This window comes from Hemiscyllium ocellatum, chromosome 7, assembly GCF_020745735.1.
Source record: "Hemiscyllium ocellatum isolate sHemOce1 chromosome 7, sHemOce1.pat.X.cur, whole genome shotgun sequence".
Lineage (NCBI taxonomy): Eukaryota > Metazoa > Chordata > Chondrichthyes > Orectolobiformes > Hemiscylliidae > Hemiscyllium > Hemiscyllium ocellatum.
Genome location: NC_083407.1, coordinates 78,030,185 through 78,052,931, shown reverse-complemented (window position 1 = coordinate 78,052,931; position 22,747 = coordinate 78,030,185). Strand labels below are relative to the sequence as shown.

The 22,747-nt window shown below is 41.5% G+C and overlaps 1 protein-coding gene across 1 annotated transcript in view; it reads right to left on the bottom strand.

Moving 5' to 3' along the window:
• Positions 1-22,747, bottom strand: part of LOC132817149 (collagen alpha-1(I) chain-like) — a 189,131-nt gene that overhangs the window by 83,277 nt on the left and 83,107 nt on the right. Inside the window, exons 11-19 of the mRNA XM_060827358.1 lie at positions 22,268-22,321; positions 20,231-20,284; positions 19,848-19,892; positions 18,495-18,548; positions 12,926-12,970; positions 12,750-12,803; positions 3,773-3,871; positions 3,613-3,657; positions 813-911 (exon numbers count right to left, since the gene is read on the bottom strand). Coding sequence (XP_060683341.1) covers positions 813-911; positions 3,613-3,657; positions 3,773-3,871; positions 12,750-12,803; positions 12,926-12,970; positions 18,495-18,548; positions 19,848-19,892; positions 20,231-20,284; positions 22,268-22,321 — 549 coding nt within the window. The remainder of the gene's footprint in view (positions 1-812; positions 912-3,612; positions 3,658-3,772; positions 3,872-12,749; positions 12,804-12,925; positions 12,971-18,494; positions 18,549-19,847; positions 19,893-20,230; positions 20,285-22,267; positions 22,322-22,747) is intronic.

The window sequence follows — 22,747 nt, the reverse complement described above, 5'->3', positions numbered from 1 at the left end:
ACAACCTGGTATGCCCAGGGCCATAACAAATTACAAAAAGCCCAGACCATCACCAAAGCCAACCTCCTACCCATGAACTCCATTTTCACTTCTCATTGCTGTGGAAAGGCTGCTGACATCATCAAAGATCCATCCCACCCCAATAATGCTCTTTTCCAACCTGTCCAATCAGGCAGAAGGTACAGAAGCTTGGACACGCACACTAACAGGCTCAAGAACAGCTTCTTCCCTGCTGTTATTAGACTGAGGGAGTGGACCTCTCTAACTTTAAATAATGCTGATTTTGCTAATGTTAGTCTTTCCATGTGCATCTCCTGTGCAGCCATAGCCATGTATGTCTCACTCTGTCTAAGCACCCTATGATCTATATGTCCTTGTTTACTATGATCTGCCTGTACCACTCACAAAACAAAGCTTTTCACTTAGGTACATGTGACTACAATAAATCAGATCAAATAAAATCAAACAGCTAATGCCCAAGCATTGATCCTTCTTGTGCCCCACTGATTAGAGCTTGCCAATTCAAAGATGAACCCATGAAGGGCTTTTGCCCAAAACATCGATTCTCCTGCCTCTCGAATGTTGTCTGACCTGCTGTGCTTTTCCAGCAGCACACTCTCAACTCTGATCTCCAGCACCTGCAGTCCTCACTTATTCCACTTAGTTCTGTCCTTTTTTTGTTTTGTCGAACAATCATTCCTCAATTCACGATATTGTATTTGTTGAGTCTTTATTTTAAAAATATGGACTTTTATGATGAGCATGAAATTTCCCTTGTGCACTGAAATAATAAATGCATTGCAAACACTTACTGGTAGACCTTTGGAACCTGGAACTCCATTAGTACCTGCTGGCCCTGGACTACCAATTGGACCTGGTCCACCAGGGCTGCCAGGTTGACCGGGAGGACCCTGGAATAGAAAGACAATGGTGTGAATGCTGTAGCTGTTCGGGAATCTATGCTGCTCACAATTTTCAATCCTTCATGAAAAATCACACAAGAATTAAAAACTGAACTATTAAATTGAAAATTTACTTCTACAAGGCTGCATGCTTCTACAAGGCCTTGGAGATATTTCTTTCGTTTCAATAAAGGCAGTTACAATACAATTATTACCCAATCTGTCCTACTATGGAAAAAAAATGCAAAATCAAGGCAAATGGCCTGGCTTTTGTCAACTTATATTTAGGCCCATAAGACCATAAGGTATAGGAGGAAAATTTGGCCATTCAGCCTATCCAGTCTGCTGTCCCATTTGATCATGGCTAATAGGTTTCTCAACTCCCATTCTTCTATGTTCTCTCTGTTACCATTGATCTCCTTGCTAATCAAAAAGTTACCTATCTCTGTTTTAAATACACAAAATTACTTGGCCTTCACAAACTTCCACAGCAATGTGGTCCACAGAGTCACTACGCTCTAGCTGAAGCAATTCCTCATCTTGTTTTTAAAGATTGTCTCTTCAATCTGAGATTGCATCCTCAGGTCCTAGTCTCCCCTACGAGTGGAAGCATCTTAAAACCATAAGACCATAAGACCATAAGACATAGGATCAGAAATCAGACCATTCAACCCATCAAGTCTCCTCTGCCATTCAACCATGGCTGCTAAGCTTCTTAACCCCATTCTCCCGCTTTATCCCCGTAATCCTTGATCTCCTTAATAATCAAGAACCTATCTATCTCGGTCTTAAATATTCTTAATGACCTCACCTCCACAGCCTTCTGTGGCAGTGAGTTCTACAGATTCACCGCTCCCTGGCTGAAGATGTTTCTCCTTATCTTTGTTCTAAAAGATCTTCATTTTACTCTAAGGTTGTGTCCTCGAGTCCTAGTCTCTCCTACCAATGGAAACATCTTCCCAACATCCACTCCGTTTAGGCCATTCAGTATTCTGCAAGTTTCAATTAGATCCTCCATCATCCTTCTAATCTCCATTGAATATAGACCCATAGCCCTCAAACGTTCCTCATATGTTAAGTTTTTCATTCCTGGGACCATTCTCATGAACTCTTCTAAAGATGCTATAGGGCCAGTACATCCTTCCTGAGATATGGGGCCCAAAATTGTGCTCAATACTCCAAATGTGGACAGACTAAAAACTTATAGAGCCTCAGAAGTACGTCCCTGTTTTTATATTCAAGTCCTCTCAAAATAAATACCAACATTGCATTTGCCTTCCAAACTACTGACTCAACCTGAAATTTTACCTTAAGAGAATCCTGGACTAGAACTCCCAAGTCTCTTTGCTCTTCAGACCTCTGAATTCTCTCTTAGAAAATAGTCCAAGCCTCGATTCTTCCTACCAAAGTGCATTACCACACAGTTTACTACATTGTACTTCATCTGCTACTTCTTTGCCCACTCTCCTAACCTGTACAAGTCCTTCTGCAGCCTCCCAGTCTCCTCAATGCCACTTGTCCCTCTATCTATCTTTGTGTCATCTGCAAATTAGCCAGAAAGTCTTCAGTTCCTTCATCTAGATCATTAATGTATAAAGTGAAAAGTTGTGATCCCAACACTGAGCCTTGCGGAACTGGCTGCCATCCTGAGAAGGACCCTTTTATCCCCATGCTCTGCTTTCTGCCAGATAGCTGGGCTTCTATCCATGTTATAACCTTGCCTCTAACACCATGGACCCTTATCTTACTCAGCAGCCTCATGTGCTGCACCTTGTCAAAGGCCTTCTTGAAGTCCAAGGAGATAACATCCATTGGCTCTCTCTGGTCTAACCTATTCATTATGTCTCGAAGAATTCTAGAAGATTTGTCAGGCATGACATCCCCATGCTGACTTTTCCTTACTTTACCATTCGCTTCCAAGTATTCAGAAATCTTACCCTTCACAATGGTCTCCAAAATCTTACCCAAGACTGAGTTTAGACTAATGTTCTATTTTTTGCCTTACGCCCTTTTTAAACAGAGGAGTCATGTTAATGTTTTTCCAGTGGTCTGGGACCCTCCCTGATTCTAGCGGGGATTCTAGCATCTTCTCTGTGTCCACTCTATCCAGGCCTCTTCGCGTTCTTTAAATAGGCCACCTCATCTGTCTAAACTCCATTCAGTGAAGAACAAGAATCCTCAACCACTCCTTGTACGACAAACCCTTCATCCCCAGGATCATTCTTGTAAACCTCATCTATACCCCCTCCTGGGCCAATGCATCCTTCCTTAGACTGAGGGCCCAAAACTGCTCGCTATTCCAAACATGGCCTGACCAGAGGCTGATATAACTTCAGCAGTACACCCCTGCTCTTTATTCTAATCTTCTTGAAATGACTCTTCTAGGAGAAAGTGAGGACTGCAGATGCAGGAGATCAGAGCTGAAAATATGTTGCTGTGCCTTTCCAACAATACATTTTCAGCTCTTGAAATGAATACCAACATTGCATTTGCCTTCCTAACTGCCAAATGAAACTGCTTGGGTACCTTAAGATAATCCTGAACTAAGACTCCCAAATCCCTTTGTGCTTCAAATTTCTGAAACCTTCCCCATTTAGAAAATAATCTACACCTCTCGCAAAGTACATAGTAGGCCAAACCCAATAACAGGAAATAATATTTATTGAAACCTTCACTCTTTAATTAACACTTTACTTTTGTTCTAACTGACCAGTAAACCTCGAGCACCAGGCGATCCATCTTTTCCAGGTTTCCCCTGAAATATAAACAAAGATCAGGCTGTCAGGAAACATTTTCTGAGTTTTCTATCATTCATCAATCGGTCACTGAAAAGCAGCATAAAAGGTTGAAGTGGATCACAGTTTACATACCGGTGGGCCTGAAATTCCAGCACGGCCCTGCAAACCTGGTTCACCCCTTAACCCTGGAGTCCCATCAGAACCACGAGAACCTTTCTCACCAGCTTCACCCTGCAAGATACATCATTAGAAGAGAAAAATAAAAGAATGCTTTGAAAACAGTGTGACCTCCTGGAAAATTCAGCTGAATCAAAAACTCAAGGTGACAAGATAGGGACTAACATTTGCTCTTTAGCTACAACATTGTATATTTTATGGCTGAAATTTATCATTCTTCCTGTTGGATTGGAACAGAAAGCATCAGAGTTTGCTCCCCTGTTGTGACTGGTACAAAACAAGTTCAACTGCAAAGACACCAAAGCACGGAGTCTCTGCCAGTTCTGAGAGTCTCAAGCCTGCTTTGAAATTCCTATCCATGCCTTACTTGCAGCCATTCTATTAGTAGGAGCGTACTACAAAAGCATTAGCTAGCTCTACTCCTGCTAAGTTGTGACACACCACTATAAGTTTTCGATGCCAGCATAACTAAAGCAGAAGCGAGGCCAAATGCCAGCACTCCCGATGCGAGCAATACTCATTTAATCAGCCTGCAAAGTCCCAGGAACATCCTGAAAGCCTTGTAATTATGAGTAGAAACCAGTTTCACCAGGATCCTGCACTGGTTTTAGTGCCGTTTTTAGGTATTAATCGGACAGTGGAAGGAGGTCATTCGTGACCATACTCCACCACAATGAGAGAATGACAGGTAAGAAAGTTCTCCTGCTGGATCATATGGATATTGAATCAACATGTAACAGTGCATCTATCTCCTTAATTTAAAACACAAAACAAACTGCCGGATGCTGTAAATCAGAAACTCCTGGCAAAACCCAGCAGGACTGGCAGCATCTGAGGAGCGAAAGCACAATTAATGTCTTAGATTCAGTAATCTTTCTTCTGTTATCTGTTATCTGAAATCGGTGCTCCGGTTTCCTCCCACAGTCCAAAGATGTGCGGGTCAGGTGAATTGGCCATGCTAAATTGCCCGTAGTGTTAGGTAAGGGGTAAATGTAGGGGTATGGGTAGGTTGCGCTTCGGCGGGTTGGTGTGGACTTGTTGGGCCGAAGGGCCTGTTTCCACACTGTAAGTAATCTAAATTTGATAACATTGATTATATAAACAAGTGCATTTGGATCTCAATCATTAACACAAAAGGGATCAGTGTTCCATTCCAAACCACAAATATCAACTGAGATACGTTCCGTTAAAATAGGGGACCACCAATTCATCTAGCCCACCTCCCTAATGCAGATCAATTGAAATAAGTTGCACATTTTCTATAACACCACGTTTAGTTTGAAATTGAAACCATATTATCTATTTCTACCTAAAGCTCACCACTCCAAACAACTGATCACCTTCTCGGAGAAGTAACGCTTACTTCTGTAGGTGTTCGGCAGTTCAGGACAGGTACAGTAGCGAATTGTGAAAGGGAACAACAATTTATACTGCATGACAAAGAGGGTACTGACTGAGTGACAAGTGAGTTCTGATTAGACAAGACATTGCCATTGGTAATACACCAAGGAATAGGAATCTCAAATGAAAGCAAAATACTGCGTATACTGGAAATTTGAAATAAAAGCAGAAGTGCTCTCAGCACATCTGGCAGCAGCCTTGGAGACAGAGGCCGAATTAATGCATCAAGTTCATTAAGATACTTTTTCAGAATTGGTTTGGAATTTAAGAGTAATAACACGATACAATACAATACAGGAGCATGCCCTTTAGCTCACCAAGTCTGCACGGATTCTTTATCCTATTTACACACGCTATTTATTGTCCAGGCATGGTTTCTATCCCTCTGTTCATGTCCTGTTCATGTGTCTATTGAGATAAACCTTATACATTGCTAACTTGTCTGCTTCTACCACCTCCACCGGTAGTATGTTCCAGGTATCTACCACTCCTCTGGGTGAAAGAGTTTCCCTGCATTTCTCCCGTAAACTTTCCCCTTCTCACCTTGAATCTGTGCCCTCTTGTAGTTGACTTTTCCACCTGAGATAAAAAGCCTCCAACTAACCACCCTGTCTATACCTCTCATAATTTTCTGACCTTGTTAGGTCATCCCTCAGTCTTCATCTGCCATTTCTCTGTCCAAATCTGCAATCTATACAAACGCTACTGTATCGTTTGACAATCATCCTCATTATCTGCAACTCTGCTAATTTTAGTATCATCCGCAAACTTATTAATCAGACCACCTACATTTTTCTCCAGATCATTTACATATATATATATTACAAACAACAAAGATTCTATGACTGATCTCTGTGGAACATCACTAGTTACTGGTCTCCATTCCAAAAAGCAGCCTTCTACTGTTACTCTCTGTCGTCTATGACCAAGTCAGCTCTGTATCCATCTAGCCAGTATACCCCTGATCCATTGAGACTCCACCTTTCATACCAGCTTGCCATGAGGTATGTTTTCAAATGCCTTACTAAAGTCCAAGTAAATAATATCCACTACACTTCCCTCATCAATCATTCTTGTCACCTCCTCAAAAAACTCTATCAAGTTGGTGAGACATGATCTTCCCTGCACAAACCCATGCTGGCTATCATTAGCAAGTCCATTTGCTTCCAAATGTGAATAAATCCTGTCTCTCTGTATCTTCTCCAACAGCTTCCCCACCATTGATGTCAGGCTCACTGGCCGGTAATTACCTGGATTGTCTCTATCTTCTTTCTTAAACAATGGAACAACATTGGCCATTCTTCAATCCTCTGGAACCTCATCTGAGGCCAAATATCTTTTAAGGCTCCAGCTCTTTCCTCCCTTGTTTCACATCTTGCTCTGGGGCCTTGTCTAATTTAATACAAGAGAGCAGACAATTCATCCTTCATAATGTTAACATGCTCAAGGACATTCACTCACCTTCCTTAACCTCAACATCCCTCTACTTAGTGAATAATGATGTAAAATACACATTAAGGATCTCACCCATTTCCTTTGCCTCCACACATAACCTCCCTCCTTCATCCTTGAGTGGGCTGAGTCTTTTCCTAGCTACCGTCTTGCTCCTAATATATGTACAACATACCTTGGGATTGTCCTTAACCCTGTTGGCTAAGGACATTTCATGGCCCCTTTTGGTCCTCTTAACCCCCCCATTTGGGCTCCTTCCGACTTTCGTTATATTCTTCGAGGACCTTATCTATTCCCTAGACCATAGGTATGCTTTGTTTATTTTTGACTAAGCTGATTTCCCCTGCCTTCCAAAGTTACTGAATCCTGCCATTCCTGTCCCTCAGTTTCAGAGGAACTTGCCAGTCCTGCATTCTAATTGACTGCCCTTTAAAAGACTCCTTCAAACAGCCGCTCCCAATGCACATTCTCCAATTCTTGCCTAATTGAGTTATAGTTTGCCAAATTTCAGTTCTACCTGGTCTTACCCCAATTTAACACCTTCATTGGAGATCCACCGGGAATACTGTGTCATCAACCAATATTTTGTTGAAGTTAATTTCAAGAATTACAAGCTGACATTGATTGGTTGAGATTTTGTTTATGGAGAATGCACCAGAAAATATTAACTTCCAAATTTTTGTTTAATTGAGAAAGGTGTAATGACTGATAACGCTTGAGTTCAGGGCCTTGCATATCAATACTTGTAGCTTCTAGCAAGTGTAAGTGAACCACATTGTGAGTCTGATTAATATTGTAAATTGTTTACTTTTCTATAACTGGCCAATAGTGGCTTCACATCTGAATCTGAACCGTTCTGGTTGAAGATAGTATTGTTGTACATGCAGTCAAATCCAAATGACGGGAGTATGGACAGTGGTGTTTAAAGCAATTGCCAGTGTTAACCCTTTCAAACTCTTAGACCCTCTATAACCAGTATCTGCATGAACAGCTGAAGCCATGTGCTTTTTGATGGCCCCCACCAGACATTGGGACACGTAGCTGACATATTTGGCACCGCACTGGCACTGAAATTTCATTAATTTGTGTGGAAGGTAGGACATTTAGCCTTGACAGTAGCATCAAGTTAATGAAGAAATAGACCTATCACCTTTACCCCCACCTCCATCCACCTATTGCACTCTCAACGACCTTCTCCCCCCGACCAACACTCCCCCTCCCCCACTCCCATTTATCTCTCCACCCTGAGGCTCCCAGCCACATTCCTGATGAAGGGCTCTAGCCTGAAATGTCGATTTTCCTGCTCCTGAATGCTGCCTGACCTGCTGCGTTTTTTCAGCAATACGCTCTCAATTCTGATCTCCAGCATCTGTTACTTCACTGTCTCCTAATATCACTTGTGTGTTCACTACAAAGTAGTAGCGTCAAATGTATTGTTTTTCAGCTATGTTCATATTTTTGAAACAGATTTCACTTCAAAGCTAATGTGAGACAAACTGGCATTTCTCAGGACCAATTAAGACTGCTGAAAATCTTGTCAGTAGTTTGCCTAGGCTGGAAATTCCACTATTTAAATGAATGAATAGGTTACCACACCTTCTGAAACCTACTGAAAACTGCCCCAGAGCATCAACATAGCCCAAAAAAGGGTCAGCAGAGCCAGTCAGTGGAATGGGTACAGGGAAACTCGACTCTCAACATCTCAGCTTTGCATTTAGGTCAACTCCAAAAGGACAATAACATGTTGGTGGAATGGACGGATAGGTAGCAGATGAGGTTCAATGCAGAAAAGTATAAGTTGATGCATTTTGGTAGGAAACACATTGAAAGACAATTCTAAATAGGAGTTTCTATTTCTAAAGGGGGTGCAGGAGCAGAGAGATCTGGATATATACATGTAGAGATCATTGAAGGTGGCAGGATAGTTGCAGAAAACAGTAAATAAAACATACAGCATGCTCAGCTTTATTAACAGAGGCATAGGGTACAAGAGCAAAGAGCTGATATTGAATATGTATAAAGTAATGATTAGACCCCAGTTGGAAAATTGAGTATACTGCATGGTGCCACATTATGTGCAAGGGATTGGAGAAGAATCAGAAATTGGCACTAGGTAATGATGCTCATTTGAATAGCCGGTGTGTGCATGATGACCCAAATGGCCTCTTCCAGTAAGACTTCTGTGATTCTGTGAACACACATGTGAATTATGGGAAGAGCACAGATAGGGACATCTACCTAGAATAAACAATTCCAACTGGCAATGGTAACGTGATTGTCAGTTTTTTTTTTAAGTCTAGGACAGCAGAAGAGTAAAATGTAAGGTCCAGGAAGCATAGAGGTGGGAGGGAAAGAAATGAACAGGGATCAAGCTCACAATGTAGGATCTACTTGGAAATGATCAAGATCCTGTGCGACAGGAAATCGCAACTATCCAAGCAAATGGTCGCATCTTCAAAGACCTTTCATTCACAGCATTGGCCTCCATGCCTTGCAAGTAACTACCAAAACTGTAGTCTTGAACTTGCTTGCTTGTTCCAAGAATTATTGTGTCCCTTGGTGGCTGTATCCCACATGTTACCTTTGGTCTCTTTTCCAGAACTGGCAGCACATTCATTAATTGACAGTCTTGGCCTTGAAGGTGAAGGTGACATTGGGTTTCACCCCCAAGTGAAGCACATCATCATTTGCACACATGACCATCAAGATAGACAGTGACCAGTCAGTGTGATCACTCAAAGGACAGTTGACCTCTTAAATTCTTCAATATCTAAATGCTCTGTAATTGGAAGTACTTCTTCCATACTAGTCCTTGCTTTCCTGGAAGTCATTATAACTTCTCCTTCACCTCCCAGTCCAAGCAGCCTCAGATCCACACTGCTGCTTCCAAAGGGTAAGGATGGATTGTAGAGGATAAGTGAAATGCCTGAAAAGAATTTCAACCAACACCTCTATGGAGTCCAAGACAAAGTAAAAATAATTAATTCTACCAACAGAATTGTGTAAATGCAATTCCAGTGCTTGAACCAGTCAATTGGTGCTGTCTGACATCCTCCTATATGTGCTGGAAAATCACAGCAGGTCAGGCAGCATCCGAGGGGCAGGAAAATCAAAGTTTCAGGCAGGAGCCCTTCATCAGGAATTCATCATGATTCCTGATGAAGGTGTCCTGCCTGAAACATCAATTTTCCTGCTCCTTGGATGCTTCCTGACCTGCTGTGCTTTTCCAGCACCACTCTAGTCTTGATTCTGATCTCCAGCATCTACAGTACCCACTTTCGCTTCATTTGCAGCATGCCCAAGGCATGGAATGGAAAACTGGTGAATTCAACGTTTCCACAGAAACTCAAGTTACAAAACCAGTGGTGGTGTCATTAAAGATGGTCAGTGTCTCCTTAAGCATCACTGTTGACTAGGATAGATGTCAGGAATTTGTGTCCAAAGAAATCCTGACGAATGACTACCTTCAGCAGCCAGAGTTAAATCAGCTTTCTTGGAGATTCCAGCTTTCTCAGACTTTGAGGAAAATAAAAGGTTTTCCACCTGAAAGCAAGACAAATTCCAATGTGCTGATCAAAGAGCACTTGAGAAAAATTCTTATGGGTGTAGTCCATAATTAAGAAAAAAACGATATTATATTGGGTTATGGTTTGACAGGCATTGAGCCAGACACAAGGACAGAAAGGAATGGTCAGAGAAAGCCAACAACAAGAGGCAAAAAGGGTGGGAACTGAAAGAGATTGGAAGCCCCAAAGGGAGCAGTAAAATCCATGAGACTCAACAAGAGCCAATAGAATTAAACAGAGCTGACGATACGCTGCAAGTATAGAAAGGGTCAGGACAGAACCTAAGGCAAGGAACTGAGAGAGATTTGGAAACCCTACTGGGAGAATGAAATGGGTGAGGTTTGATGTGACTGTGAATGGTCATTGGAACTAAATTGGGCTGAAGTCAGGCAAACATTATCAGGAAGGGTCAGGGCCGAACCCAATAAAGATGCACAAATAGCCATAATGGAAGACAAGAAAAGGCCAGGGTAGGTGACAAAAGATGAGCCAGAGATCTGGTTAAAAGATACCTTTGCAGTAAATTTAAAGGCAGACACAAGAAGTCCTTAGAGAACAAATGAAAGTGAAGCCTCACTTGGTGAAAGAGCCACAGAAAGTATGGTAGAGGCTGAACATACACTTAAGAGTTTTCCTGGGGAAGTGGGACAGGTTGGGAAAAAAAACCCAATTCCCAATATAAAGGGGAAAGGGAAGGGACTTGTCCCTCAACAGATGCTATGAGTCAATATTACCTGGGAAGCTGGGCGAGATAAAACCAGCTATCCAATGGGAGTTCAAAGAAACAAAGTCAGGTTTTAAATCTCATCTCATCCAATTTGTTTGATGTCAGGATAAATGAGACTGAGATATAGGGTGGAAGTCTATACATGCTACAGGGGACAAGCATTTCTACTCAACAACTTCCTAGAGATCAAATTTGTAAAATCCCTGAATCTAATACATGGATTAAAAAACTAAGCATTGAAGGGTTAAAACTCGCAGAAGTAATACAGCCCAGGGTTCCAGTCCAGTTGCTAACATCAAAGCAAGTTATATATGCCAGTCCAGAAATGCAGGGCTAGGGGAAAAGGTCAGGATTTGGAACTAGCTGAGTTGCTAGTGAAGAGAGCATGCCCAGATATAACAACTCAATTTACCTGCTTTGGTGCAGTAAACATTCTATGTCTCTATGAATTCATCTACCTTGCTCCAAATGTTTTGTGTGTTGAAATAAAGTCCATTTAATTCTAACATCTCATAATTCTCCCTGATTTGGTCTTATTCATCAATGTATTATTACTGTCAAACTCTTCCCTTTCTGTCACACTCCACTCTGTTCTAAATCATCTCACAGTACAATAGACTGAACTTTTCTCTTTAGATTTAGAACTGTTCTTTTGCCTGAGAACCCACCCACACATCAACGTCACCCTGTTAATTTAAATTCCAATCAACAATCCAAGTTATCCAATTTCTCACGCAACTTGTCTCAGCTTGGTTTAAGTAAAACATATTCCATCAGAACAGCTTCATCTTTTCCCAATACTGGCACTAATGCCTCATGAATTGGAAGCTTTCTGTTTCCCATCTGACTCTTTCAGTATCTTTTAACTCTAGTTTCTTCGACCATTAAAATATGCATAGAGTTCAGGTAGCAAGCCAGAAATTATTACCTTTGAGGTTCTTTTGATCATTTTGGACACTTGTTGTTTTGCAGATTTTTGCTTTTTGTTCCACCTGGGAGTTGGGTCCTATATACAGAATGACAACTGGAACTACATCTCCCATTCCAAGTTCATTCTAGACTTCAGAAAATGTCTTTAAGCTTGGCACTGCGCAGGCAACCCAACCTTCAAATCCTCCATCTCACTGTTGCTGAGAACAGAACCTATGCTCCTGACCAGGCATTTCCCTCCCTCTGCCAGTCACCCCCCCACTTCACTGCTCTTCATCCACTTAGGCCGGTAGGAGCTCATACCTGTTGGATAAAGGATAGGATGAAGGTCCAAGAAAGAAATATTTAGATGCGCACTTGCGTTGTCATGGCATAAAAAGGCTATGGTCCAAGTTCTAGAAAATAGGATTAGAATATCATAAAGCCTCTAAAGTGTGGAAGCAAGCCATTTGGCCTATTGAATCCACACAGACCCTCTGAAGATCATCACGGCCACACCCATAACCAGCCCTATCCCTACAACCCCCATGGCTAATCCACCTATTCTGCTCATCCTTATGGGCAATTTAGCATGGTCAATCCACCAAATCTATACATCTTTGAGGAAACCCACATGATGTAGGGAGAATGCACAAGCTCCACACAGCCACCTAAGGCTGGAATCGCACCCAGGTTCCTGGCCTTGTGAGGTAGCAGTGCTAAACACTGAACCATCACACACAGACAGTTGCTACATGCACCATTAACAATCTAACTCTGGCAAAAACCTGAATGCATTGCAAATAATAACATGGCTCTATTTGAAGGTGTTACTTTTACAATATCAGTCCTGTCAAATGCTGACTGGTCAATATACCTTAGCTCCTGCTTGACCTGGGAAACCAGGCGTACCGGGTGTTCCAGGAGAGCCCTAAGTTGAAACAAAAAAACAAAGTTTTATATGCATATATCTGAACTTAATAAAAACTTCAAAAAAAAATCCATCAAATGTTTATATTAAAAGTACATTATAGAAAACAATACATTACTTACTTGTGCACCATCTTTACCAGGACTGCCATCATGCCCACGGGTACCCTGAAGAAAAAGGAACTTCATGTTCAAAGTCAGCTTTCTTTGGAATGTATTAAGAATAAGATGGCATTTAAATAAAGTTACAGGAAATAACCAGGTAGAAATTCAAAGAATGAGAGACAAATATTATCAAAATGAAAAATTGAGGTTGCTCAAAATGTTAAAGATCAATATTAAATGCTTGTTCCAGTTTTCAGGTCCATATCAGTCCAATTATTTATTGCTACTATAATTATTACTTAACATTCCACCAGTAGGTAACAGGATTCCTTTAATTTTCTAATGCAAAATATTGGCAGCGATGTTTATCCAATCTGTTGGAGTGTTTGAAGGAATTTATATAGGCCATGGATAAAGGGGAACCTGTATTTGGACTGCATTTAGTGTGCGTGTGTGCCTATATGTGTGAGTACATATATGTGTGCACGTGTGTGCATGTGTGAGAAAGAGAAATGTGGGTTCATGGAGAAAAGATTGTTTCATGAATAGGAAGCAGATACTAGACATAGATTGGTCAGATTCAGGCTGGTAGCATTTTAATGAGCATTGTGCTATTAACAATTGTTTACAAATTACAATCAATGTTTTAATGAAATGAACGGAATATCTGGTTGTCAAGTTTGCTGATAACACAAAAATAGGTGGAAAAGTAAATTACAAAGAGGTCATAATGAGGATACAAAAATATAGAGATACGTTAAGTGAGTAGGTAAAGTTCTGATAAATGGGACTCGATTTGAGAAAATATGAAATTGTTCATTTTGGCAAGAAGAATAAAAAAGGAGATAAGCAGGAGGCTGGAAGAAGACAGGAAGCCAGGCAACATCAGGGGGTGGAGCAGTCAATGTTTCAGGTATAACCCTTACACCCTTATGTCGACTTCTCCACTTCCTGATGCTGGAAAAGCACAACAGGCCAGGCAGCATCCGAGGAGCAGGAAAATCAACATTTCAGGCAAAAGCCCTTCCTATCCTTCCTGATGAAGGGCTTTTGCCTGAAACATTTATTTTCCTGCTCCTCGGATGCTGCCTGACCTGCTGTGCTTTTCCAACAACACTCTAATCTAGATTCTGGTTTCCAGCATCTGCAGTCCTCACTTTTGCCCACTTCCTGATGCTGCCTGGATTGGTGTCTTCTTCCAGCCTCCTGCTTGTCTGCTTTGGATTCTAGCATCTGCTTTTTTTTTAAAATCTCAGAATAGAAAAAGGAATCATGTATCTAAATTGTGAGAACTTTCTGAGATGCAGGGGAGAATTAGTGTATTCTAGGGCATGAGTCAGAAATGGCAACCATGCAGGTGCAGGCAAGAAATTAGGAAAGATAATAGAATGTTATCATAATGGAGGGGAATTGTGTGCAAAGTAGAGAGGTCATGCTTCAGTTAAACAGGGCACTCTGTTGATGGTATGACATCTAGAATACTGTGTAGAGTATTAGCCACCTTATTAAAGGAAGGACTTAATTGTAGTCGAACATAGAACATTATAGTGCAGCAAAGGCCCTTTGGTTCTCAATATTGCGCTGACCTGTCATAACAATCTGAAGCCCATCTAACGTATACTATACGCTTGTCCAATGATGACTTAAAGCTTCCACATCCTTCTGATAATGTGGTGACCAGAACTGCACACAATACTGTACTCCAAGTGCGGACGCACCAGAGTTTTGTACAGCTGCAGCATAACCTCATAGTTCCGGAACTCAATCCCTCTATTAATAAAAGCTAAAACACTGTATGACTTCTTAACAACTCTGTCAATCTGGGTGGCAACTTTCAAGGATCTATGTATATGGGCACTGACATCTCTCTGCTCATCTACACTACCAAGAATCTTACCATTAGCCCAGTACTTTGCATTCCGGTTACTCCGACCAAAGTGAATCTCCTCACACTTGTCCGCATTAAACTCATTTACCACCTCTCAGCCCAGCTCTGCAGCTTATCTATGTCTCTCTGTAACCTACAACATCCTTTCTCACTATCCAGAGCTCCACCAACCTTAGTGTCGTCTGCAAATTTACTAACCCACCCTCCTATGGCCTCATCCAGGTCATTTATAGAAATGATCAATAGCAGTGGACCATACACCAACCGTTGTGGTACACCACTAGTAACTGGACTCCAGGATGAACATATCCCATCAAGCACCACCCTCTGTCTTCTTTCAGCAAGCCAATTACTGATCCAAGCTGCTATATCTCCCACAATCCCATTCCTCAGCATTTTGTACAATAGCCTACTGTGGGGAACCTTATCGAATGCCTTGCTGAAATCCATGTACACCACATCAACTGGCTTACTCTCATCTACCTGTTTGGTTGCCTTCTCAAAGAACTCAATAAGATTTGTGAGACACGACCTACCCTTCACAAAACCATGCTGACTATCCCTAATCAAATTATTTTTTTCTAGATGATTATAAATCCTCTCTTATAACGTTTTCCAACACTATACCAACAACTGAAGTAAGGCTCACTGGTATATAATTACCTGGGTTGTCTCTACTCCCCTTCTTGAACAGGGGAACCACATTTGCTATCCCCCAGTCTTCTTGCACTATTCCTGTAGACAATGACGATTTAAAGATCAATGTCAAAGGCTCGGCAATCTCCTTCCTGGCTTCCCAGAGGATCCTAGGATAAATCCCATCCGGCCCAGGGTACTTATCTATTTTCACACTCTGCAGGATTTCTAATACCTCTTCCTTGTGAACCTCAATCACACCTAGTCTAGTAGGCTGTATCTCAGTATTCTTCGCGACAACATTGTCATTTTCTAGAGTGAATACTGTCAAAAAATATTTATTTAGTGCTTTCCCCATCTCCTCTGACTCCACACATAACTTCCCACTCCTAACCTTGATTGGCCCTAATCTTACTCTCGCCATTTTTTAATTCCTTAAATACTGATAGAAAGCCTTAGGGTTTACCCTGATCCTATCCACCAAGAACTTCTCATGTCTCCTCCTGGCTTTTCTGAGCTCTCTCTTTAGGTCTTTCCTGGTTACTTTGTAACCCTTAAGCGCCCCAACTGAGCTTTCACACCTCATCCTAACATAAGCCTTCTTCTTCCTCTTGACCAGAGATTCCTCTTCCTTCGTAAACCACGGTTCCCGCGCTCTACAGCTTCCTCCCTGCCTGACAGATACATACTTATCTAAGACACACAGGAGCTTTTCCTTGAATAAGCTTCACATTTCTAATGTGCCTATCCCCTGCAGTTTCCTTCCCCATCCTGTGCTTCTTAAATCTTGCCTAATTGCATCGTAATTGTCTTTCCCCAGCTGTAATTCTTGCCCAGTGGTATACACCTATCCCTTTCTATCACTATAAGAAACATAACAGAATTGTGATCACTATCACCAAATGCTCACCTACTTCCAAGTCTAACACCTGGCTGGGCTCATTACCCAGTACCAAATCCAATGCGGCTTCGCCCCTTGTAGATCTGTCTGCATACTGTGTCAGAAAGCCCTCCTGCACACACTGGACAAAAACTGACCCATCTATAGTACTTGTTTGGAAAGTTGAAGTCCTCCATGACAACTACCCTGTCTCTCTCACTCCTATCGAGAATCATCTTTGCTATCCTTTCCCCTACATCTCTAGAACTATTTGGAGGCCCAAAGAAATCTCCCAACAGGGTGACCTCTCCTTTCCTGTTTCTAACCTCAGCCCAGTTGTAGAGTCCCCAGACATCCTTTCTGCAACTGTAATACTGTCCTTAACCAACAATGCCACACCTCCCCCCTTTTACCATCTTCTCTGTTCTTACTGAAACATCTAAATCCTGGAACCTGAAACAACCATTCCTGTCCCTGCTCTATCCATGTCTCCAAAATGGCCACAACATTGAAGTCGCAGGTGTCAACCCACGCTGTAAGTTCACCCACCTTATTCCAGATGCTCCTGGCATTGAAGTAAATATACTTCAAACCAACTTCTTGCTTGCCGGTGCCATCTTGCGTCCCTGGAACTTGATTTTGGACCTCCATACTCTCAACCTTTTCTATACTGGAACTACAATTTTGGTTCCATCCCCCTGCTAGATTTGTTTAAACCACCCCAATAGCCTTAGCAAATTTCCCCCCAGGATATTGGTACCCCTCGGTTCAGATGAAGACCATTTTGCTTGTAGAGGACCCACCTACCCCAGAAAGAGCCCTAATTATCCAAGAATCCAAAACCCTCCCTCCTGCACCATCCCTGTAGCCATGTGTTCAACTCCTCTCTCCTTATTCTTCGCCTCACTAGCATGTGGCACAGGCAACAAACCAGAGACAACTCTGTTCGTCCTAGCTCTAAGCTTCCATCCTAGCTCCCTAAATTTCTACCTTAAATCCCCATTTCTCTTCCTACCTATGTCGTTGGTACCTATGTGGACCACGACTTGGGGCTGCTCCCCCTCCCCCTTAAGGATCCCAAAAACACGATCAGAGACATCACGAACCCTGACACCTGGGAGGCAACACACCAACCATGAGTCTCTCTCATCCCCACAGAACCTCCTATCTGTCCCCCTAACTATCGAGTCCCCAATGACTACTGCTCTGCTCCTCTTCCCCCTTCCCTTCTGAGCCCTATGCCCCACTGCTTTCCCCTGGTAAGTCGTTCCCCCAACAGTATCCAAAACGGTATACTTATTGTTGAGGGGAATGGCCAAAGGGGATCTCTGCACTGCCTGCCGGTTCCCTTTCTGTCTCCTAACTGTCACCCATCTGTCTTTTTCTTGTACCTGAGGAGTGACTATCTCCCTGTAACTCCACTCAATAACCGCTCCCCCCCCCCCGCCTCCCGAATGATCCGAATTCATCCAACTCTAGCTCCAGTTCCCTAGCGCGGTTTTCGAGGAGCTGGTGTTGGGTGCTCTTCCCGCAGACGTAATCAGCGCGGACACTAGTGGTGACCCTTACCTCCCACATTCTGCAGGAGGAACATTCAACTGCCCTAACCTCCATTCCCACTATTCTAAATTCCCAAAGAGTCTGTCGAAAAATAAGGAATAAAAAATAAACTCATTATCTTACCAATCTAGTGCACAGAACTTTTTTTTTGGTTCGAGGAGGAGGATGGGTGGGAGACACTACCCGAGTAGAGTTTCGGGTAACGCAACCGCACAAATATTGAAAGTAGTTCAGAGAAAGTTTGCTGGACATGTATCTCAGCAGGAATTAGTAGGTTGTCCTACAAAGGAAAATCAGAGAAGCTAGGCTTGTAGCTGCTTATATGTTTTAACTTGGTTAAAACATATAAGATCCTGAAGAATCTTGACAGGCTGAATGTAGATATAATATTTCCTCTTGTTAAGGTAAGGTGATGGAAGGTTATCAGGGCAGGCAGGAATGTGGATTTAAGGTTAAAATAAAAACAGCATTTATCCTTTTGAATGACAGCAGGTCAGACTGAAAGAGCTAAATGGTGTATACCTGCTCCTGGTTTATTTGTTCATACAATATTGTCTGGAACAAAATAATGATGTCTGAGGGGAAACCCTTTTTACTCAATTGTAATGGATGACTATACTTACAGCTGCTCCAGGAGAGCCATTGCGCCCTCTCTCACCAGGCAGGCCGCGAGGACCCTGAGATATGTGATGAACAAAAACAATAACTTTACTGCAAAAAATGACAAGCCATTTCAGCATCACTTGTTGCTTCTGAAACATACATTTTCAACTATGAAAATCAACCACATCTGTACATGCAGAGTTAGCTGGTCACCTGTGAATGAAACAAAAGGAACAACTTGAAATTTGTTAAGTGAAAAGAAGTGTCGGTTTTATATTTTTACATGCCTCTGAGGTAACTGTAAGGACTGACTCTCTAATTGGACACCTTGCTGAGGAACTGCTCTCAGATCTGCTGTTTGGGAAAGTTTATGCATGTAGCACTGGTATTTTTGTATTTTTAAATTAGTGACTAGAATATTGAAGCACCCACTCTTGAATCTGGGCTCCTTTCAAGAGCCCCTTCTCCTAGGACCACCCAATAAGGGAATTGTCTTTATTAACAGCGGGATTATAATACCTTTAACATGGTGGTTATTGCAATACTTTGGAAGAATCAGTCTAGATGAACACTGACAATATTAGCTGTTTATGAAAATAAGACTAATTGTGCAGCATTAACAGTTATCATCATCTACCTAATTAGGCAAATAAACCTTTGGTCTGAATGCTTACTCAAATTACTATATTGCTTTAATGTACAGATACCAATTTATTCAGACATGTTACAATATACATCTGGAGCAGATGGGATGAGGTTTTTTGGTTCAGGATTGGTGACATTAACAATGCACCACAAAACTCTGGGAGCTGCAGTCAAACAGACATGACATCATCCACACAATACAGCTCCAATAAATCCCTTCATTAATTAAGCATTTGTTCCATTACCCATGATCAGCTCCTGAAATACATTTTCACTCTCTACACTTGTAAAGTGGAAGGTGCATGAAGGCTTGTTCTTTAACATTGTCTCTATTTTTGGACTAGGTAAACATACAATGTGTGAGTCAGGCTAGTTCAATACTTTTAATATTTATTTAAACAGGACTGATCCTCTACCTGTAAGTGGTTGCGCAATGCATAATATTTGGTAGTGCAGTACTCCAATTTTAATGATGAATATAATGTAGGTATATTCTGTATTCTCTAGTTGTAACAAAGGAAGTAAAGGATTTAAAGGTGCACAACACAAATATGTACTTCACCTTGAACATGCCTATTGATCTGTGTACGTACAAGATCAACATGTTCTAGGGGAAACCTGCCATTGGAGAGAAACTTTAGATGGCCACAGTTAAGAAAGATCAAACTGTGCCAATACTCAGACCCTGTCTGCACATCAGAACGCAATCATTTTGTAAATCTGATTACCATTGGACCAGGTAAGCCATTGCCTCCAGGGGAACCAGCTTCACCCTGTTTAGAATCAGATATAAAGCATTAGAAATAATAGTCGAGACATCCAGTTCAGATGGTTTTGGTTACAATGGTTTGAAAACAAAAACATAAGACTCTAATTACCATTAATGTTAAAATATTGAACTAAAATATATATTAATACTTATATTAATACATATATTAAAATATATACAGATAATTGAATATTCAGTTGCATTGCTAGAATCTCCAGGGCTATAGGCCCAAGATTTAGAAAATGGGATTAGTTCAGTCACGTATTTGTTAACTGGCAAGGTCACTATGGGATGACTGGTCTCCTTATGTGCTGTAAACATCTATGATTCTATCTACAATACCTTCGTTCCTGGAAGACCAGGTTTACCATTAGCACCATCAAGTCCATTGAAACCCTGTCAAAGATACAGATAAGACAAAATAACGTGTGTTACATTGTTCCTCCTAGTGAATATTGTAAATAATTAATATTAATAGTCTCCTATAAAAAGAAGGGAATTAAAAGACAAAGTAACACCAGGAGTTTCTAAACAACAGATCACCAACTCAGCTAGAAATGACAGGTGTTATATCTGTGGTTATAAACTGTCCTCACCCTATAACCCTTTTCCAGTGACTGTTGCAAGGTAATGATTGAGGCCCTACTGACATAGCTCTGGAGACACACCATCAACTCTGGCAGCAGCATGAACACCGTGGATGCAATGTTTAGTTTTCTTGTGTTAATTCGCATGTGGGATGCGGGTGTCACTTGCTGAGCTGGCATCTATTGCCCATCTCAAGTTGCCCTTGAGAAGGTGGCAGTGAACTGCCTTTGTGAAAATGTGCAGTCCCCATGCTGTAGGTAGACTCGCCATACCTTTAGGGAGGGGATTCCAGGATTTTGTCCCAATGACAAAGAAAGAATGGGTGGGGAGTAGCATGGAGGGGAACTCGCAGATGGTGGCATTCCCAAATATTTGTGGTTTTGTCCTTCTAGATGGAAATGACTGTGGAGTTAACAGGTGCTTTTGAAGAAACTGTGGTGAATTCCTGCAGTGTATCTTGTAGATGGCACAGACTTGCTTAGCATTGGTTGCCAAAGGAGTAAATGTTGTGGATGTTGTGCCACTCAAGCCAATTGCTTTGCCCTGGATGGTGCTTTGCAAGTGTAGTTGGAGCTGCACTCATCCACAAAGACGGGGAATATTCCATCACACTCTTGACTTGTGCTATGTATATGGACAACTGCCTTTGGGGAGTCAGAGGCTGAGTTACATGCCGTAGAATTCCAGAATCTCCCCTGTTCTTGCAGTCACAGTATTTATTTGACTAGTTTGGTTCAATTTCTGGCCAATGGCAACCCCAGGATGTTGATAGTTGGGCATTTAATTATTGTAATGCCATTGAATATCAGGGGACAATGCTTAGATAGTCTCTTATTGGAAATGACAATTGCCTAGCAATTGTGTGGTGTGAACATTATTTGCCACTTTTCAGTCCAAACATTGATATTGTAAAGGTTTCGCTGCATATGGATAAAGATTTTCTCTTTAGCTCCAGAAAATGCAAGTTTATATGGACCGAACATGTTTGTGTATCAACTTAGAGCAGCAAATAACCAGCAGAGACTGACAATGCCCAGAGCGAGGAAGAAACTGGAGGCCATCAAGTTGAGCTACCAAAAAATGGAGATGCTTCTTTAATAAAAGGTGCACAGTTCCTTGAAAATGGAGTTGCAGGCAGACAGGGTGGTGGAGGAATGGGTGAGTGAGTGAGTGAGTGCGGAAGTGTGTGGATAGGCAGGAGGCACATTGACTGGTTGATTTACTGTTGTCACAGTTAGAGATACAGAGTAAAATGTTGGTTTATGTGCTCTATAGGCAGATCGTACCATACAAAGTGCATCAGGATAGCAGATCAGAATGCAGAATAGTGTTACAGCCGCAGAGAAGGTACAGAGAGAGAGAGAAAGAGACAGAGAGAGAGAGATCAGAATTAGCATGTGCGAGATTCATTCAAAAGTCTGATAACAGTAGGGAAGAAGCTGCTCTTGAATCTGTTTTTGTGTTGTTGACCAAAACATTTATAACATTTTTTGTAGCAATGGCTAGGGAGAGGATAGAAGCTTCACTGAATTTTCTGTCACTGGGAAATAAAATTCATAAGTTTTTAGGAACTGTTATAATTTTCTATAAAGTGTCTTAAAACAAACTTTCATATTTATATGATGCATTATTATGTGTCAAACTCATGTGAATTTTCATAATTATATACTCAATCTTACCAAGTTGATTAATTTTCTTTTGCTGGATTCACATTAATATTTAGGTGTTAAAAATGTGGTCACATTGGTAAATATTCTGGGAATACTAAACGAGACAAAAACAGGTACTTACTCTGTGACCTTTCATTCCAGGCATGCCAGGCATACCAGGTCGACCAGGAGAGCCCTATGAGGAAGTAAATAGCATTAGGTCTTCAAGTAAAGGCACTTTTCCATTGATAGTGAACCATGGATTACAACACAGCTGTCAACACACAACAACATGCCCAAGATTAGCTCTGTGCTCCTGGCAAAACATTTTTCTTCCAGATCCTACTAATGGAGATTGGTATCTTAATTTGCAACCACAATGGCTGGCATATCTCTCATTCCTTGATAACATCAAATTTGGAGAGCTATCATAGTCTTATGGGAGATGTGACCTGTTACTGCAGACATTTTAATTGATGCTATGAGGATTGAGCTAGTATTGTAGAAGGGCATGTCAGGCGAGCAACAATATCTTTGAATGCCAAGAAGTACCAAGCTAAGACTGAGTTAGGCAATCCTATAACTAACAGATTAGAACAAAGTTCAAAAGTCTCACAATATC